Source organism: Lissotriton helveticus, chromosome 7, assembly GCF_964261635.1.
Source record: "Lissotriton helveticus chromosome 7, aLisHel1.1, whole genome shotgun sequence".
Lineage (NCBI taxonomy): Eukaryota > Metazoa > Chordata > Amphibia > Caudata > Salamandridae > Lissotriton > Lissotriton helveticus.
In genome coordinates, this window is record NC_136068.1 from 908,289,416 (window position 1) to 908,310,591 (window position 21,176).

General features: G+C 46.3%; 1 protein-coding gene across 2 annotated transcripts in view; it reads right to left on the minus strand.

The window, feature by feature from the left end:
- GABRG2 (gamma-aminobutyric acid type A receptor subunit gamma2) overlaps window positions 1–20,768 on the minus strand; it is a 561,032-nt gene extending 540,264 nt beyond the window's left edge. For both annotated transcript variants that reach the window (XM_078653408.1, XM_078653407.1), the window contains exon 1: window positions 20,523–20,768. In XM_078653408.1, the coding sequence (XP_078509534.1) occupies window positions 20,523–20,620 (98 nt within the window). In that variant the 5' untranslated portion in view covers window positions 20,621–20,768. The remainder of the gene's footprint in view (window positions 1–20,522) is intronic.
- Between the last annotated feature and the right edge of the window lie 408 nt (window positions 20,769–21,176).

Consider the following 21,176-nt stretch of genomic DNA (forward strand, 5'->3'; position numbering starts at 1 on the left):
CCTGCTGTGGCTGCAGTGGTGTGTGGTCCACCTCTCTCATCTTCATCATCATCGTCTGGTGCATCTGGCACTCGTATCCATGGGGCATTGCTGCGTACACATATGTTGTGCAACACACAACATGCAACGATCATCTTGCACACGATGTCTGGGCTGTACAGGAGCCTGCCACCTGTGACATCCAGGCACCTGAAACGTGACTTCCACACGGCAAATGGGCCCTCCACAATGCCCCTGGTGTGTTTGTGGGCCAAATTGTACTGCCTCTGGGCCTGTGTGTTCGGGGCTCAAAGGGGTGTCATCATCCAAGCAAAGAGTACATATCCTTGGTCACCTGAGACAGTGCAGAGAGACATGATTCAAGACTACGCAATGCATGATGTGGTGGCAGGCTCACTGGTTCATTGGTGTGTGACTTAGGGCCATATGTATCATACTTCCGTTTTGCGAATTCCAAATAGCGAATTTAAGGAATCGCTATTTGGAAATCGCAAAACCGTATGTATGTACAACATCGCTATATAATAGCGATTCCTTACCATTCCTAATTTGCGATTAGCTAATTGCTAATCGCAATTTACCCATGCATTTCTATGGGCCAGGAGGCCCCTTAGGAATGAAGGGGCAATTTGCGATTAGCAATTTGCTAATCGCAAATTAGGAATTTATCCAAGGGTGCAGGGGTGTCTCAAGAACACCCTGCTGCACCCCTGAAAAAGACATTTGGGGGCATATGGCGCACATACATGCCCTAAGGGCATGTATGGGCGTCATATGGCACCTTTTGTTTTTTGGAAAAAAGCTTTTTGAAAAGAATTCACAAATTACCACCAACTAGAAGTTGGTGGTAATTTGCGAATCCTTAATGGCATTTTTTGAATATTTTTTGTTTGATACATTGCATTTAAGGAATCGCAAAATTTGCGATTCCTTAAGTGCAATCGCAAAATAAGGAATAGCAAATTTTGCTATTCCTTATTTTGCATCAAACATGTTTGATACATACCATTTGTCTAATTAGCATTCGCAAAGGCCGAAATTCGCTAATTAGCTTGATACATATGGCCCTTAGTGATTCCTAAGTGACATGAACTGCTTGTGACAAATGAGAAGCATCAATGTGTAGCCTCACTGCTGCTCCTCCCTCCCCGAGCAAAGTCACTAGTGTGTGCAGCGCGGTTGCATCACTTGCACCCCTACAGCACACCATTGTCATGCCTGTCTGCGCATGTCCACAAGCCTGACTATGACACAGTGATGATGTGCGCCGAAGGTGGCCAGCCACTCATGTGTAGGCCCATTGTAAGGACACGGCTGACACAGATGTGGAGCACTTGCCTGGCTGAACTCGCCATGCGGTTGAGGAGGGATCTTTGGCTCATGCTGCGCTAATAGCAACACACACAGCAGTTGCCATTTGCGATCCCTGACCCCGAGTGGGCATGCCCTTGCCCATGTACCCCTTCAGCCGAGCATGCACTACGGGGGCATGCCACACAGCAACATTGTCCATTGCAGGGCGGGTGGCGCAAGACACTACAACAGAGACACAAGCATCAGTCACTTCCTTGGCAAGGCCTAAACTTAACCACACCCAGATCCACACATGGAGGACCCACAGCCTTACGCTGTACTGTTGTATGCCTGTCCACTCTGCTCATCCTCACAGGGAGGTACGACACAGCTATATGTCCCAGGTGTACCCCACTGCCTGCGGTGACATGGTTGCGCCCCCTGTGCACAGCACAATGTAATGTGGTATGGTGCGGGTTTCTCATGCATGTATAATGACCACACCGTCACACTGAGTGAGTTTGTGGATCTGGCTATGGTCAAATGCTCCCGGCCCCTTTTATTGCCAGGGTCACATGTCCAGTGACGCTTGTGCTGGATGGGTGTTGGGTAGTGTTAGCCACCCCTCAGGGGTTGGTTGGTGCTGGCAACAACCACAACAGTGATCAGACAATCAGCAGTACAAGGTTCGAACAGCAAGGGACCCTGACTTGAGCAGCACAGAGTTAGTGGCCCCGGATGCACTGCGGCTGGCACAGGCACACCGCCGCGGGACGGTGACTTGGAGTGCACTGAGGTAGGGCCATGTGAGCTGAGCAGGGTCTCGTCGATGTCCAAGGAGAATGTCACGGAGGGTTGCGGGGGACAGTGGACAGGGTCCTTCCAGTACATGATGCAGAGGGCAGAAGCAAGCAGAAACAGGCAAATGGCAGAGTTCAGTGTTACAGACTCCTCTTTACCACCATGTCAGTATCAGCTACATGATGATGAAGACAACCCTTAGCCCATGGACTCAGACGCTACCGAAGTTCAACCAGAGAGTGCCCATGAATTTCGGGGCACATACTTAGTGGCAACATAGCTGAAAGGGGATGCAGTCTGCGAAGAGGCCTGTACAATGACATATACTCTGCCATAAAGAGAGCAAGACTCAGTTCAAATTGTGTGACCTACTCCACCGCAGTGTGTGATGGCGGCAGTGGTCAGCATTGGCCCACAGCCATGTGTCGTAGGCCTGCGATGCACAGTCAGTGGCACCAGTGCAGTTGTTGGTAGTGTCCCATCACCTCCATAAAGGTGAGCCTTTTCTCCTCCGGACTGAAGCACGTCTTCCTCTTATTCCTCTCCTTGCGTACTGTGACATGAAAAATGCCATGAAGAAATCTAGACTCAGTTCCAAATGTGGAACCTAGTTGACCACAGTGCAGGCCAGAGGCAACAGTCAGCGCGGGTTAACCTCTGTTCAGCCATCTCCTCCTGGATCTCTAACAAATAACGTTTGAATGGCAAGTGGAGGAGGTTTGTGGCTGACTGAGGTAGTGGCACCAGAGCTGAGCGAGTGCAGCCTGCGAAGATGCAGTGTACTGCCTGATATGGACTGCAGTGGATTGGTGTGAGGCCTGCAGGACCGCAGTGTAGGCTGAGGGCCCAAATCAGCAAGGGCCCACAGACACATATGGTTGGAATGCTATGCACGGAGTTGGTGGCACCACATCAAAGGGAGTATAGTGATATTAACTCTGCCATACAATTAATACTCTGCCATAGTGTAATCAAGACTCAGTACCAAATGTGTGACCTACTAGTCCACTGTGTCAGCCGGAGGAGTACGTCAATGAGAAAGGAGTACTTGGGCCTCTGTCGCAGAGGTCGTAATGGTCTGAGGTGGCTGCCAAGGTCGGAGGCCTCAGGCTTGGAGCTTTCAGCAGCACGTGGTGGGCCCTCTTTGACACATGCTGGTGTCGGCACGTGAGCAGTGATGCCTAGATACACAGCGGTGGGCATGACGGCTTCGGGGACCAGCGGCCCGAGGTGCAGCAGGCAGACAGGATAGCAGGCACCACCACTCAAGGCGTTGACCTCGTGGCAGGATGAGAGGCGCCGCCCTGGCAGGGACGTTGGCCATTCCGTAAGAGAACCATGCCCAGGGCTACGTGCTTTTTATTCACACCCCTACGCTAGCCTGGCATACGCCGGGCCAGCCAACTCCGCACAGGCTTACAGGGGGGGTGTATAAAGCTACTTTTCCGTGATCTCCCACACAGCTGGGGTGACATGGTTGCGTCCACTGTCCTCAACACTACCACCACCAGCATTATATGTCGGCATGGAAATGTGTGTGGTCTGCATACTGCAGTCTGTCCAGCACATCCACGCCACACTTGGCATTGTGTACAGTCTCATTCATTAGTCACTTGCCTCCTTTGCAAATGCCTGGTTCCCAGCTCTCCCTACATTTGGCTAAGGTGTGGCTGAGGTGCCATGCCATTGATGGCTCGTGTACATGGCTAGCCCAGGTTCCCACATTAAGTTGTGCTGTCATGTCTGGTGGGTGGGCATGTTGTTTGGTATGTTGTTTGTGACCTTCTGACATGTGCATTCCCTGAGTTGTGAATTGCATTTTTGTGTATTTGAGGTGTGTGGTGTGTTTATTTGGTACTTACCATCAAGCAGTGCATTTCCGTAGGTGCCAGCCTGGAAGCGCTGGTTGATGATGGACTGTCGGAAGATGTGTGAATCAAGCACATTGCCTGGGTAGCTGGCGAAAACATTGGTGAAGAGTCCCGAGTGGTCCACTATTGTCTGCACATTGATGGAATGAATGTGCTTTCTGTTGCGGTAATTGTGTGCAGTGTCGGCAGGGGACACAGGTAGGACATGTGTGCAATCAATTGTACCCAACACGTGCGAGAAGCCAGCTATGGCATAGAAGACTTGCTAGGTCTCCAGCTGTTCCTGCTCAGTGTGGGGGAAGTATAGGTACTGAGGTATCAAGCCGATGATGGCATCCAGGACAGGTTTGAGGAACTTTGATAGGACTGGCTGTGAGACTCCTTCGACTCTGGCGGTTGTTGGTTGGAAGGTTCCAGAGGCCAACAGGTGCAGCAAAGCCAGCAGTTTTGTCTAGGGTGGGATGTTGGTTGTCTGCTGTGTTGGTACCGTCAGCCTGTGGGAAATGATGTTCAGGATGCGAGGGGTGATCATCCTTTTGAGCCTGTAGTGGGCAATGAAATATTCTGGTGTTAAGTCTGTGAGGCTGGTGCATTTTCTGAAGATCCGGTGTCTGTGTCTGCGCTGCCTCTGTGGTGGTCTTGGAGGGTTGGGAGTGGTCCGGGGGTGGCAGGCCTGGGGGTGGTGGCAGTGGGTGTTGTGGGTCTGTTGGGGCTCCAAGCTGCATGATCAGTAGCTCCATGGCTTCTGTTTGTCTTCAGGTGTGGCTCTGGGCTGGTCTCTCTTTTCTTTTTTTTTTTTTTTAAAGAACCTTTATTTATTCGTAAAAGCAATTACAGGCCGAGGCCTACAACCGTCTTGGCCGGCCACGAAGCAAATATTAACGATAGAAAATCAATAGTAATAAAACATAGCAGTACATGGCCAGGTATTCCAGCAAGAGCAAACAGAGCGTATATGCAAGTATGTCCGTAAGCAATCAGGATGAAGGAAGGTTCGTTTTCCAAATTAAAACAATTAAAACTCACAATCGGTCCAGGTCCTGCAGTTAGCCAGCAAAAAATAGAAGGTCAATTGGTAACACATTTGCGTTAGGGCCACGTATACAAATCAGGATAAACCTCAACAAATCAGGATAAACCCCCGCTCAATCAGTTGCATAATAAACTGACGCCCCATCCCTCAAGAACTAAAGATACTACAGGAACCATAGAAAAGGGAGAACGCTGAAAGAAAAAGGAAACAGAAAGGGCCATAGAACCGATGAAAAGAAAAAGGAAGGAAGAAACAAGGAACTAGATAGAAAAATCCCTCCCTCCAACCCCCCACCCCGCACCCCTGCAGAAGGCCATGGCCTACCCCCCCCCGGCAGTGTGCCTGTCGCCCTAATTGAGAGACCCGAAATTTAGTAAGGCAAGGGAGAAAAAGAAGAAGAATGGAGGAGGAGAAACACAATATATCAGCTCCCAGTCACCCATCCCCGGAGTCCCCACCAGCAAATCAACCCAGAAGCGAAATCAGGTTCCGGCAATACAATGCGCGCCTCACATAGCCACCAGAGTAGCAAACACCAGTAAGCAAAATAGCAATCTCAACCCAGTCCCGTGCGGTCAAATGCAGCAACAGAATATATCCTGCCAGCCTTCATGTTAAGCGACGTCAGCAAAAAAAGTGACCAGGAGAGTCCGGTGGGTTGCCCACCAAAGCCAGCCATAAACAACAGTTTACTGTCAAGATTACCATGAGAAAGTTCCATACGCAGCAATGAGTCCCATTCCCCACCGGCAGCAAGCCATCCAGTATTCGTTATAGGATTCTGGCCCTCCAACAGTACAATACCCACCGGGAGAGTGATGACACAACGTTCAAATGGCGGGGGCGACACAGTGTCCTGGACGCTCGAGCAGTCCCGTAGAGCGCATCCCACGGCCAGGATAATGGCATCCAATTTCTTCTCCAGGTCGAGGGCAAAACAGTCCAGGGCGACGCGGAAGGTGCCAAGAGCAACAATAACATCACCGGTCCCCAGCGTCGTCTCATGAGCACGATCCACGGCACTCGTCCTTACCAAGGGCGCAGCAGCCGGGTTCGCCATAGTAGTCAGGGCAATGGTGTCCCAGGCATCCGATCGGATATTTGCGGGGTACAATCGAGCCATGACTGCAGGGGTGACGAGCTCAATGGCGGCACAGGAAACGGTACATAGGGTGCCTCAACAGGCAACAGGATCTGTAGTGCCCACCAGAGCCCTCAGAGCCCAAGCACAGATCTCGAATTGCACAAAATGGCCCCCAAAGGTCATCGGGAAAGATGGGAGGAATATCAATTGGGATACGGGCTGAAAATCCCAAATAGGATGTCAACTCCCGGTTCTTGGACTGTCCGCCGGCACTCGACCTGCTTGGAGAGATGCGGCAAAGATTAAGCAGCGCGGGTGATTCACTCCGGTCGGCCGACTCCACCCCATCGCAGGCTGCCGTTGTTGTTGCATCTGGGGCCGGCCGTTCCACACACGCAAAGCCCCGGTTCCACCGCTGTCAGGGGCCGGGCGCAGCGCGGGAACAGTTCTCCAGTACTACCGCCGGTGAAAATCTCGGGAGCTCGACACCGCAAGCCGAAACACTTCCCCTTCACGAAAACGCGGCTCGGGGCCAGGATTAGGTACAGGATACGTGACCAAATCAATGAAGACGGCGGAGATGAGTGCCTAAGCGGCCATCCCAGTCGCCTGCTTAGCTCCTCCCCCTGGTCTCTCTTTTCTGGTGCAGGATGTCATCCGACTTTACACCAGGTCAGGGCAGGTGTTAATTTCCTGCTGCTAACCCGCCTTATTGCCTATTTTGTGATCTTATCGCCGATCTGGTTGGTCATTAAGAATGCTGCGGAGTGGTGTTGTTGCGGCTTTTGGCACGGGAACGTCAACTCTGCATCCCATTAGCGATAATAGCCGGGGTCATCTGTGGCGATGGTTTTTGCGGCTGCTTTTGCAGGTAAACTGGCGATATGGGCTGTTAGCACCAGCTTGTGAATGGGGCGATACATTTATCTGTGTATCAACAAGGAGAGAGGTAGGGAGAAGGCAACACTCTTATTCCCCACTCGACATCATGAACAACAATGAAAGAGTGTTATTAACTATAGAACAAAGGAGTATTCCAGCACAAAGAAAAACAACACCTATTTGGTGTGTCTAGAAAGCCCTCACTCACCGACCTGGTCGGTGACATGCTTCATCATTGGGCCCCACTGGGAGAACCGAGTGCCACCCCAGTGTGCTTCAACGCCAGATTTACTGCGGAGCGGGTAATGTGAAGATGTGAGAGCTAAGTGATAGTGTCAGTGATTAGGGAACGTGTGAATGGTGAGTTTAAAAATGCCTTAGTTGTATCAAAAAATGTTTTATTAGCTGATCAATAAGACATATTAAAAATTTGTTGGAAAATTAGACCAACTAAGTTGATCGGTCTGTTTCCAGTAATATTAAGCGATGGTCAACATGTTTCTGCCAATGTCGGTTTAATTTACCTGGCATTCGTCAGGACCTAAAGTGGGCTATACCCCGGCGGTATGGACATGCTAAGGTCCACCCTACCAAGGGACGTGAAAGTAAAAACCGTCTGAAAAAGTGCATGTGAAAGGGAACACAAAAGAAAAATTCCCTTCAGGGTCTCTCTATTCTGGAGACCGAAAAAATTAAAATGCACCTATGGAAGGAAGCAGTACAGACAAACATATAGAGACAAACAAACAATTAGTTTTCTCAGCTCAGAAGAATATCTGTAGTATTCAGTGACTTTGTGCTCGAGTGGTCTAAAAACAAAAATGAACACACATTAGCTGGTAAGTTATTGGCTCCATCTATGAGTGTGTTCTGAGCCGCGTCAAAAGACTGCAGATCTATGGCGATCAAAGTATTATGCCCATACCGGTAGGTATTAAGAAATGCCCACAGGTGTGCGTGTGTGCTTCAGTGTGCGGAGGGCCACTACCAAGGGTGTCACTGTGGTGGACAAAACAGGACTATAGCTGTAAGCCCTAATGCAGCGCCTGGCGCGCCGCGTATGTGTGAGGGACTGATCAATGGGCCAAGGGCCGGTGACCCCTACCCCCACAGATAGACAAAGAAAAGGAGATGGATCTCACTTGTAAGGTGAGGCACTGTCACCACATAGACCTCGGGAGGGGGGTGGTAGCACATTTGGCACATCCTATAAGAAAGGCGAAAAAATGGGAACGAACATTAAAAGAAGACGCAAATAATACTTAGCTGGTTTTGATTCCATAGTTTATAAAGCATTCACGCCCGCGACGCTAGGCACCCGCTAGTAGACCTGCATGCTCCCTCTGAACCGGGTCTCGATGATGCGAGGCTGCGTCCGGTGTGAGGTATATAAAGCCAGGTACAAGCAAGGACGCTTGCATTTCCGGGGTGGGAGGGCCTGGGTGAACCGGCGTGAAATTGTCCTATCAGCAGCGACGACAGAGTGAGTATGAGCTTGATGCCAGAAGCGGAGCCTAGAGCGCTAACTCACTTGTGTCTATGAGAAGGGAAAACTTCATTAGTTATGCTGCTGACATCGCGAAACGGAATGTGAGCGCTCAGAGGTGCAATGCGCGTCTCACATAAATTGGGAGGATGAAGTCATCACGATGTGTATAGATCAGTCATTAATTGAAATATGCGTGCAGATCAGTCATTAATTAAAGAGCGGGTACCAGAGTTTGACAAATTCCGCAAAATGCAGGTGCCCCTAGCCAGTGACAGAATAAAATACACTGGGTGTCTGCACTAAAAAAAAAAAAATATATATATATATATATATATATATATAGCATGGATGTAGGCCTGGCAAAGGGTCCAGTAATCCCATCAATCAAGAAGAAATTAGAGCCCTGTATCGGGGACTGGCGAGGGGTCTAGAGGGCCCATCGATCGTGAGGGTTTGGTGCCCTATTTCAAGAAGCAGTATGTGTATCAGGGATATTCATATTAAAGGCAATGACATCATCACTTGAATAGTTATAGAAGGAACTAAAGGTAGGACCCGGACATCCCAGATACCACTACATCAGCACTTCAATGGTTGTTGGACAACTCTGATTCTGGTTACTTGAGGACAGAGGCCCATGGTATGTCGTCATTCAAGCCGTTTAGGTGGGTACCCAGGCGATACACCCACCTTTGTTCCTTCTCAAAGAGTCTGTCTGCAATGTTTGTTCCTTCATTTATCTGTTCAATAATGGTCCACTTTAGGTCGTTCGTGGTATGATTGGCTTGTAGGAAGTGATCGCACATTTTGGTGGATGCTTTTCGACACCTTATGTTGCTTCTATGTTCACATACCCTCTGCTTGATTTTCCTCGTTGTCATTCCAATGTATCGTAACTTGCGGGTGCCTAGCGTCGCGGGCGTGAGTGCTTTATAAACTATGGAATCAAAACCACCTGAGTACTATTTGCGGCTTCTTTTAATGTTCGTTCCCATTTTTTCGCCTTTCTTATAGGGTGTGCCAAATGTGCTACCACGCCCCTCCCGAGGTCTATGTGGTGACAGTGTCTCACCTTGCAAGTGAGATCCATCTCCTTTTCTTTGTCTATCTGTGGGGGTAGGGGTCACCGGCCCTTGGCCCATTGATCAGTCCCTCACACATACGCGGCGCGCCAGGCACTGCATAAGGGCTTACAGCTATAGTACTGTTTTGTCCACCACAGTGACACCCTTCGTAGTGGCCCTCCGCGCACTGAAGCACACACGCACACCTGTGGGCATTTCTTAATACCTACCAGTATGGGCATATTACTTTGATCGCCATAGATCTGCAGTCTTTTGACGCGGCTCAGCACACACTCATAGATGGATCCAATAACTTACCAGCAAATGTGTGTTCATTTTTTTTTTTAGACCACTCGAGCACAAAGTCACTGAATACTACAGATATTCTTCTGAGCTGAGAAAACTAATTGTTTGTTTGTCTCTATATGTTTGTCTGTACTGCTTCCTTCCATAGGTGCATTTTAATTTTCGGTCTCCAGAATAGAGAGACCCTGAAGGGAATTTTTCTTTTGTGTTCCCTTTCACTTGCACTTTTTCAGACGGTTTCTACTTTCACGTCCCTTGGTAGGGTGGACCTTAGCGTGTCCGTACCGCCAGGGTATAGCCCACTTTAGGTCCTTACGAATGCCAGGTAAATAAAACCGACATTGGCAGAAACATGTTGACCATCACTTAATATTACTGGAAACAGACCAATCAACTTAGTTGGTCTAGTTTTCCAACACATTTTTAATATGTCTTATTGATCAGCTAATAAAATATTTTTTGATACAACTAAGGCATTTTTAAACTCACCATTCACACGTTCCCTAATCACTGACACTATCACTTAGCTCTCACATCTTCACATTACCCGCTCCGCAGTAAATCTGGCGTTGAAGCACACTGGGGTGGCACTCTGTCACTCCCAGTGGGGCCCAATGATGAAGCATGTCACCGACTAGGTCGGTGAGTGAGGGCTTTCTAGACACACCAAATAGGTGTTGTTTTTCTTTGTGCTTGAATACTCCTTTGTTCTATAGTTAATAACACTCTTTCATTGTTGTTCGCGATAAATTTATCACCACATTGGCTGCAAAAAAGAGCCGTTAACGCGGCGATAAATCCTTGAGAATATGCCCCTTCGTGTAATGTTTCCATTGCTGCTATTGATAACTACTTAAGTAGTATATACCAAAACGTTGGGCATTTCAGTATGCTAACTTGATGCCTAGTATCGAGGGGATATTTGTTTCTCAAAAATATTTCTAAAGTAGATTGAGTGAACAGCTGTCATCACTTGCTCATAACTCTTCTAAAATTATTCTCCAGTCGTTTTTGCTAACAGTGTTTCTGATGTTCAAGAAACAGCTTCTTACAATGTCAGGTTTAAACTTGTCTATGTGTGTACACCAAATCTACAATAAAAATATATTTTTCAATATCCAAATGACATAAAAATTACATATCACACCAGAAATTGTATGATTTCTACCTATACTATAATCTGATTTTCACAATTGCAATTCAGCTAAGCTCCAAAGTCAGTACAGAAATATCTCTGTAGAACCTGAAGATGCTTTGAGATCTAAATAGCATCTCGAAAACACAGGGACTGATTTAGTGTTTGGCAGAGTACCCCACCACAAAGGGGAGAGGTATCTCGTCCTCCAAAATGACAATCCACTTGCTCTAATTTGAATCAGGTGGAGTGTCAGGTCTCCAATAGCATTGCCCAAGCTGGCTCTGCCGTCTGAAAGCCTACCACAATGGTTCAACAGAGTTTGGGCCATCAATATAGATGCATTAGACACTTTGTCCAATCAAATCAGATGTTCTGATGTGTTTTGGCAATCCCAAATTGAACAAACATTGGAAATGCAACAGGTCAAACATTTGTTTAAGTTAGAGCCAATGGCATTGTAAATGGCAATGTGTTTTACCTATTGGTTATTGAGTGTATGTATGCGGTGTGCAGTGGAATTATGTGGGTTGGATTGGATATGGAGTGTAATTATGTTGAATGGTATTTTGTGCTGTGGAGTGGTATGTAGTGGAGGATAATTTTGTGGTGTGCTGCTGAATTTTGTGGCATGATATGGAATTTTGTGGTGTGGATTGGATGTATGTCGTGTGTAGTGTAATTATTTTATTGAGTTGGTGTATGTGGTTTGTGTTGACTTATGTGGTGTGGACTGGAAATACATGGAGTTAAATTGTGTGACGTTGACCTGTGTGGATAGCTTTGCACTTTTGTTGATGGAAAAAAAATAGGTAGGAGCTTTGCTTTAGATCTGTGTATTTTTTGTTTTAAAAAATGAAAAACTGATGTCTGGACATATAAGTGGTGCCTTTATGGGGCTCCTTGACATTGTTTTTATGGACAGGATGGAGTAGTGACAGAAGCAAAAGGTGCCACCTTCCAGAATAGAGCATGCATTGGAAGAAGTACCACAGAAAGAAAGGGGCAGATGGCCCCATCTACGAAAGGAAAGAAGCTAATAAGGCTGCCAGAGAAAGGATGGTGACTGAGAAGATTGACAAGCAAAGTCACTAATAGAATTAAAGACTGCACCAAATTGTATCATATGCAAACGAAATAGCTCTTTTGTCATCACACAGTATTCCCTTTTTCCTAACATATTCAGGCAGGGTTGCACTAAATAAATCAATAAGCCAACATTCTTGTACTATGGATAAACAACACGTTAAACAATCCACACAATTCAACCAAACAAGAGCATTTCTTTAATGTGTGTGGTTTTAAAGCTGATAGTAACAAAGGATTAATATCTCCAGTCTGGTATATATATCTATTAGTACCTAATATAGAAAAAAATATCAAAATCCACAAGCATTCTAAATGTTGACAAATTCAGTACATATGCTTTAAGTTAAATAAAAAAACATATGTTGGCTAGCAAGTTATAATCGAAGTAAATGCAGCATACTACTTGGCACTGAAGTTGTAGGCCTAAAGCATGTGTTTTTGCACAGCTTCATGAAAAGGTGAAACAAGCAATAAATCACGGAGTCTTTTCAAAGTGACTTATAAAAAGAAATAAAACATTAAGGGAAGGAGTGTGAAGGGGAGTTGCTTGTGACACCTGGGTTACTCACCTATGGCGGAGGAGCATCGCCCACCCATTCCGGCAGCCCCAAACATAAAAAAATAAAACGATAATAAAACATGTTTATTATCTTTTTATTTTTCAGGACTAACGAGTCTTGGGGAGGGGCAGAAGATGACAGGCTGTGAGGCTGGAGGGGGAGTGGTGCGAAGCACAATTGTCAGGGCGAATGTAATTTTGGCCAGTCTCAGGCAGGGCACACATGCGCACTGAGCTGTATCCAACTCCAGATGTGTTGCCGGGTTGGAGACTGCAAATCACAGGCTCCCAGTCTCCCTGGGAGCACAAATTCACAGTGCTCAGGCCAATCCTAAGGCTGATTTCAAACATGATAGCAACGTCAGGATTGGCCACAGGGGAGCCAAGGTACCTGTGCAGCGCAGCAGCAGAAGAGCACCGAGTCGGCGGTGTGGTCAAAGGCATGAGGCAGGTAAGTGGTTTTATTTAAATTTTATTTTTTTCGTCCCTACGCCACGGCAAACTGCTGTGATACTTGCTGCCACTGTTAGAGACAAATTACTAAACCCTTAGTAGTAAAATGTACCCACAACTGAGAACGCCCAATGGTATTGGTCTTATTCTGTGCTCATATATATAAAATTGGTCTGAGCAAAACCTTACTACTTCTTAATTGATACCACACTCAAATGAATTTCATGACTGTAATTATCTGCTGTAGTTATGAGTTTTTTTTCTTACAGCTGCGTGACACATGTTCTTGATGGTCTGTGCTTAATTTCAACTTTGGTTCAATGTTTTAGTTCTACTTTTCACGTGTCACATGCTGTGTTACATGATGTTTGATTGTGCCTTATGCAATATGTGTTTAACTGTCCACTGATACCACACAAAAGCAGTGCTTTCTTTTAAAACATATGAATCTGCTCCTGTGCACCTTACAGTGTTATCATGTGGTCAGACAGTTATTGTATTGGGAGGAGGCCATTAGAGCTGTTTGCTGATTTCTCTTCATTAACCAGCCTGTAAGAATTAAAGGCAGAAGAATACTCTCGCACACAAAGTGAAAGGCTGTGGTGTAAGAGGCGCAAATAGAACACTGCCCAAATATGCACCCATAATGGACATGTTTGATGGAGGCCCCCAATTGCAGTAACTGATTGAAAACAAATCACACCGCGAAATCCTCTCACATTGTAGTCACACTTCCTTTCCTTGCATCCAGTGGCAGTAGCTTTGCCCTAACTGTATTCCTGCAACAGTATTTGTACACTCACCAATTGGGTGGTCAGAAGCCCATTTAAAAACAAACATGCAGAGACCTGCCGATCTGAAAAAGTGAAATATAACAATGTAAGTTTATTAGCACTATGGCATGCGGCAGGGGCGAACGCGTACAGAGTCAGTGTAGGTTGCCCTTCCTCGCCGATGTTTGTAAATCGAGTTGTTTATCTAAATCTCAAAGGGCCCACCACAATAACCCTGCCTGCTTCTGAGGCTGTTTTTATATATGTCAGGGGTATACCTAAGCTCTAATTACATAGGCTGGGGAAAGAACAGACAAATGCAGGGCAATAAACTGTTCACTCACAGACTTATCACAGATCAAAAGGAAAGACTGTAAAATACCCCGAGGAGATGAAGGAACCCCGGTGCCTCTCAAGGCAACCATCACTGGTTGCAACCAGGCTTAATCTTTTTTGCTAACAGTGTCTGCTTCTGGCAAGGTGTCGGGAGGGGAGATTAAGTAATTTGTGAGCAGTGACAGAGCTGAAGATGATGCTGAACACACCTAGCAGCAGCAGGCACTTTACAAGTAGTTTTACTTACAAAAACCACCATTGCCTGAGCACGACACTGTACTGGGAGCCAAAGTGGGAGGAGGAAGGCACGCTGAACTCTGAGGGAAGATGCCTTAGGGTTGTATATTATGGCTGCCGCTGGCCAGAGGGTGCCGGTGCTGCAGCACATAGGTGGGAGAGGGAGGCGGAAGCTTCCCGATATGTGTATGCTCAAGTCCAGATCGGGTTCTCCTTTACCCCACTTTGAAGGGGAAAAAACTTGGAATAAGCGTCCACCCGGCATAGAAATACTATATGATAGCAATTGTGTTGCTGGTGCTGCATGGTGCTTAGACATTTTAGTTATACAAAAGGCAAACCAAAACTCAAAGTGAAGCAAAATAACTACATCGAGGAGTTCTTGTCAGCACAAATTTACAATATATTTACAAATTTAACACTGCTGCTCGAGGGAAGAAACATTGCAAAGACAAAGGACACCTAAGGCCATCAGCTAAGCATGGAATCGCTTTAAGGGGAAGATTACGATGTCAGGTAGAAATTCTGCTCCAGTCAGAATCTCCTACGCCATGTTGGAACCCTTCCGAACAACTAGGTCGGTTTACAATCCGACCGACCGGTTACGATGTTCGCAGTCAGTTTGTAAACCGCACGGTCTTTCCGATTCCGTTCTGACCAGCTTTCGAAGAATCCATGTTGGTCGGAGCAGCATCATACAGCTCCACAGGACTGCATTTCTGACCAAGCGATTACGATGTTGGTTTCCCTCAGCCTTTCTGAGTATGTCTGTCCGACACAAAAAGGCTGTCAGAAGTTGTCTTTTGGAGCCACTCGCAGGGCCCCTTTCATCCCACGGCCTGCAGTTGGGGGCCACGGGGGTACCTAAGAGACCCCTGTATAACTCTGCACTGTTTGGAAGGCACCATGGGGTGCCTGCATCAGGGTGCAGAGTTTTATGCACCCCCCCCCTTTTCGCTATAGGAGCCTGTGTTGTGGGGTGGAATACGTGCTCCCATAGGAGTCAATGGGAATCCGACCCAACAGTCTTCAGTTGCATCGTAATCGGTCGCGAGGAACCACTGACCACAAGTCAGTCAGTCCTGATTCTGAGTCGGTGTCGGGAGGAGGAAACTCCGACCGACATAGTAATTAGGCCCTAAGGGCACACAAAATAAACAAGCATTGTTAGCACCATGCTGCTATAATAAAATTATTCTTTTTAACACACGCTATTGGTTAGAAAATATAAATGCTTTGCACTGTGCTGCTGCCCAAACCATCAAGGGTGCATCTATGAGGCAAGTGCTGTGATACATAAGCCAGGGGAAAGCAAAAAAAAAAAGAGTGCGCAGGAGGGAACTTAAATCAAAAAAGAGTAAGAGCACACGCAACTGGGGCAGTCACCTGGGAGGGTCCAAAACACCCAAAGATGGGACTAATAAAGCAACTGAGCAAACAAAAGTACGCATTTATGAAGGGCATGAACAGGTATGAATGGAAAAGATGGGAGGTGCTTCAAGTCCACAGTCTAGATACAAGATGCCTTGCAGAGCAGCACATGCGTGGCTGTGGTGCAACATAATAATAAATATGATTGCACAAGCGTAGAGAACCCCAACAGTGCTAGGGTCATTTATTTTGTGATTTTCAAGAACGAACTCCGACTTTGTGAGTTTGTTTTTGAAAAACATAAAGAGGTCACCTGACATATGATGGATGTTCACCACAATTCTGTGCCTTCAGAGGAGTTGACATGATTGCAGCTGCTCTGCAAGTACAGAGAAGTCTGCAGGCCAGCTGAGATCTCTTAATATGGCTGACAGAGTGGCAGAAGAAATCACCTCTGCCACTCTGGTTGAATGCCAGCCATTCACGAAATTATAAATGAGGTCTGTGGCCTTTAAAAATATCTTCTTCACACAGGTTTCCTACAATATTTTCCTAACCCATATAAAACTATTACAATGTACCTCCCCCACGAAAATGTTCCCATATTCTGTACTGTATAGTACTCCTCGGCCATTTATACAGAACCCTTTTTTTTGCTTTCAAAGGTTTGCATGATTCAAAAACACCTGGACTTGGAGAGCATTTTGTCATATAGTGGGTGCCCAAAATAAAATATTGTGTTCCTCTCATTCCATCATAACTACAATTTACATGTTATGGATGAGGGTGGTAACCATTGTAAGGGAAATACAATTATTGGGAGAAAAGGATGGATTGATACACTGAAAGATATCATCTTTATGGTGTATTTGATGAAAAATAATATAGCTAGAGACCATTTTGATGAAAGTCCAGAGTGTATATTCTGCTGTCAGGCTGCTCAATACATTCATATTCTATACAGAAACGGGATACGTTTAAGATACTCACTCAAAACCCCAAACTTTTCTGAAGCAAAGGCACCATTTACTGGAAAATCTCAATCATGATTCATAAATAACTTCCATGAAGGCCTGTTCACTCAAAGGGTCACAATGATGTATTTACAGTGTGGCAGGCAGGAGCAGCAACCATCAACCCAACTGGATTCTGAGGGGCACAGACTCCATCATACACTACACTCCCTCCACATTGACGTGAAACCCACCATCTCAAAGTGTTTTCGCTAAAGGGGTTCCTCCTGCATTGCACGAGCATTTTCAGTAAAAACAATCATTGCAGCCTACAACACACCCCAATGCCAGCCGCCATTTTTCATATTATGCGAAGACAACTACCAATTTTTGCCAAGATATGGTGATGCATCGAGTGTCTTTCCTCACCAGAGCAGCAGCAAAAATTATGGATGACTCAGTATTCGAAGCTCCTTCCTAGTAAGTGTGGGCCATTCGATGCCCTGTCAGCCAAGGGCCAGCGCTAAAGAGAGTTATTCCAACTGTGCATTCTGCTGTGACTGCACCATCAGACAGATTTAGCATGCCGTGTCCATATTTTAGCATTCTTTAGTGTTCTGAAGAGGCCATAAAGCAGATTGAGTGTTCAACAAAGGAACTTAAATAGATAATAAATCTAATTTAAATTTACAACCTTTAATAGCATTCATGAACAGCAGAAAAACAGCATCTGAGGCCTTCCCAGAAGCACACCACACAAATAAGACCTGTGCGCTAGTCCCTACAGACAAACCTCCCCACCAAACTACCCCAAAAGCTCATATGCCCCAACTGTGTGATACATGCCATGACTCCGTGCCTCCTCACCCATGTGTAAACATGACATCTTCAATGACATTTTGGTTAATTGTACATCCTAAATTGACCACTGGATTTGGTTAAACTAAACATCCTGCACTGAGAAATGCTTTTAAGTATTTTGTACATTGCAATAAGAACACCGTTCCTAAATGTCCAACATAATTTCACATCTGGGTAAAATTCATATCTTGCACTGATTTCTGTCCTGCCAGACAAACAGACATTAGAGGCCTGCCTTACAAAACCAGCAGGCAATCCTCTAGCCCAAGTGCAACTGATATGTTATGGAATAGATCTCCTCGGTATCAAAGACTGGAAATAGACCTGTTAAAGTTCAGAAAGGCTCTGAATACCACCCTGATTAGCTCTGTCTGGACTAGTTCAGGAGTTAGCCCCTCCATGCATCTCATATGCTGGCCGTGTCCATATTTTAGCATTCCGTGGTGTGCTGCACAGGCCAAATTGCGGACTGAGTGTTCACCAGATACACTTAAATAACTATAAAATACAATTTAAATTTACGACCTTAAATAGCTAATTGTCTCCCTATTTCATTCACGAGCAGAGCAGCCTTTGACCAGGAAAACACATTTGTATCCATGTATTTATGTATTTGTGCATTTGTTTGTGTGTTCATTTATTTATTTCAGGAGTTCGGTAGAGCACTGAGCACAAGCGAAAGAGTGATTTTAAATAAAGATGTCTACATGATTAACACGCAGTAAATAAATCGCATAGTTTCACTGGAAACCTCTGAAATGCCAGAAAGTTTTCTGCATTGACTTCTCCGTGAATGGGAACTACATGATTTAAACTTTTTTTTTAAAACGTAAGCTTAGATTAGCATTCATCCCTTCTGTCTTAAACACAGAGAACTCCATCTATTTGTGGTGGGTTCCTGCCTCCGGCAAAGAAGAAGGATGCTTCTGTCACCCTATTATAGTGCTGTTTACAGAGAAGTCCATGTGTCAGGGTGATTAACACTCAGCGGGCACTTCATTCTGAAGCGGCGCTGGCAGTGTTTACTGCATTTCAAATGCAAATTCCTTTCAGGTTTTTTAGAAACAAAAGATACTTATTGACCCGGCAGCTTCCAACACCAGCAAACTGAAGGGGACGGGGGCTGCCATCTTGAATGGCTCTTTCATCGCACATGTCTGCAGTCTTGTTCCAGTGTGTGTTCAAAATTGTCAGCAAGATGTCTGCAATTTCAAAGTGAAACCAGGCCAGCGTGATTTTCAGAAAGGCTCTGGGTTGGTAATTGAACTGAACCACATATTTAAGGTGAAAACTGACAATATAAAATATATTCCAGATCCTTGAATAAAGAATGGCAACTGAATCATCTGTGGTCGTCCATCTCGTAAAGCCAACATGAATTTGGAAACATATAAATTGCATCACGTGGGCTACTCCATTATTAATATGATGGTGCCTCATAGGGAACACACCGTTGAAAGTGCTGATAAGTGAATGGTGTATGTCTCATAAGAGGCCACATGCCGACAAAACAAAACTTTTAAAATCGTTTTTCGGGGGGAGGGGTAGGGAGAAGAAACGCCTTTCTGACAAATTGGCAATTCTTAGGCGCTATATCCGCTCTTCACATGCCTGCCACAGAGATATTTCTAGGGACTGTCTTAAAATATAACCTAATGATGAGTTTGGCCTCGGGAAACTACTCACTGACGTCACTGCATGTCTAAGCATGTGTTCCCACTCAAGGAATTCCAGAAATGGTTGCAAAGAGCCTATGGCCAGTACTGTGAAACTTGAGCGTCAGCCTGTCTTTCACTTAAGCAGAGCATGGTAGTGTGGTAGAGGGTGATTTAGTCACCAACTGATCTAATTTTATAGGTTGGCCAAAATATAAATAATGTAGAGGTAAATCGAGCTTGTTAGCTAGTTGAATTAGTGACCACAGAGGTAGTGTATAGTGGGACACCCTTGGCCTATGCGAAAAGTGAGCAGACCCCATAGTTAGCATTGCAGCACGTCCATATTTAAAACTCTGTTAACAGCACATTCCACACACTGTGCTAAAATGTCAGTTTCAGCATAATTATTATCACTGCAGTGGGAGTATTCCTGCCTCTCCACATGAACACAAAGCAAGCACATCGTGCAGGCAGGCTATGGACACAGTAAGGTGCCTTCCATCTTTGAACATTAAGGATGTGCTTGTTTACTATACAAGCCAATAATGTTTGTATCTGTACATCGAAATTTGCTATAAGAGGAGCAAAGTTGATGTCCACAAACGCCACTCCCCTCATGAATGGATACATACAGCGATCACACACAAGCCCCACACACATTTACAAACACATACACGCTTCAATTGAGACGCGCTGCAAGCGGGCCGTGCCCTCGGTGGCCCTACTCAAACAGATACTATGTATCGGCAGTCTGTGCACAGCTTTTACGGAAATGAATTCGCTGTTCTTGGTGCTGAAATCCTGAGTTCCCCCTCATCCCCCCTAAGATGACAATAATATCAATGCGCTGCCTATCCTGCAGGAGTACCTGTGCGGAGCGGTTTTGGGATGCAGGAGGGCGGGCACAACATAGCCACAATGGAGTGGTGCGACGAACGAAGCACACCACAAAACACAGCAGTGCCATTGCTGATGTTATCCCTCCCTCCCAGACTCCTCATACAACGGGCAGTCACGGACCACATATCTGTACAGCCAACACAGCAGCACATCTGCAAGGGCCAGTCGAGTGTACACAGTGCATCGTCTCCCTCACAGCCCTGCTATATACATAGAAACCGTTTACCACACAACAGACCGCCACTGCTCAGATTCACACCCCTGCATGTCAGCACAGCTGCTCATCACCCGTTTCCCCCTTTTACAAGGCTGCAGACCCCCCGCCTCCGCCCTTCCCCCACGAAAGCGACATTAGGATGCAAAGATGCTCTTACCAATGGACGAGGGAGAGGAGCAGCAGAGCCCGCAGGACCATCGTGCTGAAAAACGCCAGATCCGTCACAAGAGTGCTCCGTTTTGGAGGACTCCTCATCTTCCTCTCGGCCCCACACACTTCCTCTTCCTCCTTTGTTGCCGGTGAAGCAGTCCCCCTCCCTCCCTCACTAGGTACAGCGGTTGTGATGCTGCTGCATGGTGCCTGGATTAATATTCAAGGGGCAGGCATCCGATCCTCGCAGGCGCCCCTCTCTCTAGATCAAGCGACGAGATGCTCAGGCTCAGCTCAGGCAAGGCACCGCTGCCGGACCACTCCAGGAGCATCCACGAGCGAGAGGAGGGAGCGATCGAGGGGAGGAAAAAATGCAGGCAGGAGGAAAACACACACAGGAAAAATCTGCCAGGGAGAGAAACACGAGCTTCTGCCTGAATGCAGATTAACTGGGAGGTCAAAGTGGAGGGGATGCACGTTGCTCAGGCTCAGATTAAGACATGCGTGGTGTGTCAGCTCACCCTTTGATTAAAACATAGATCAGGCTGCATATTGGTGTGCCATTCGCCCAGCTCCAACCAGAGGCTGGCAGCATTATTAGAGGCGAATAGGCTGGCTTTCGAAAAATAGGTGACTGTCTTGAAAATTGCATGTTTGGGAA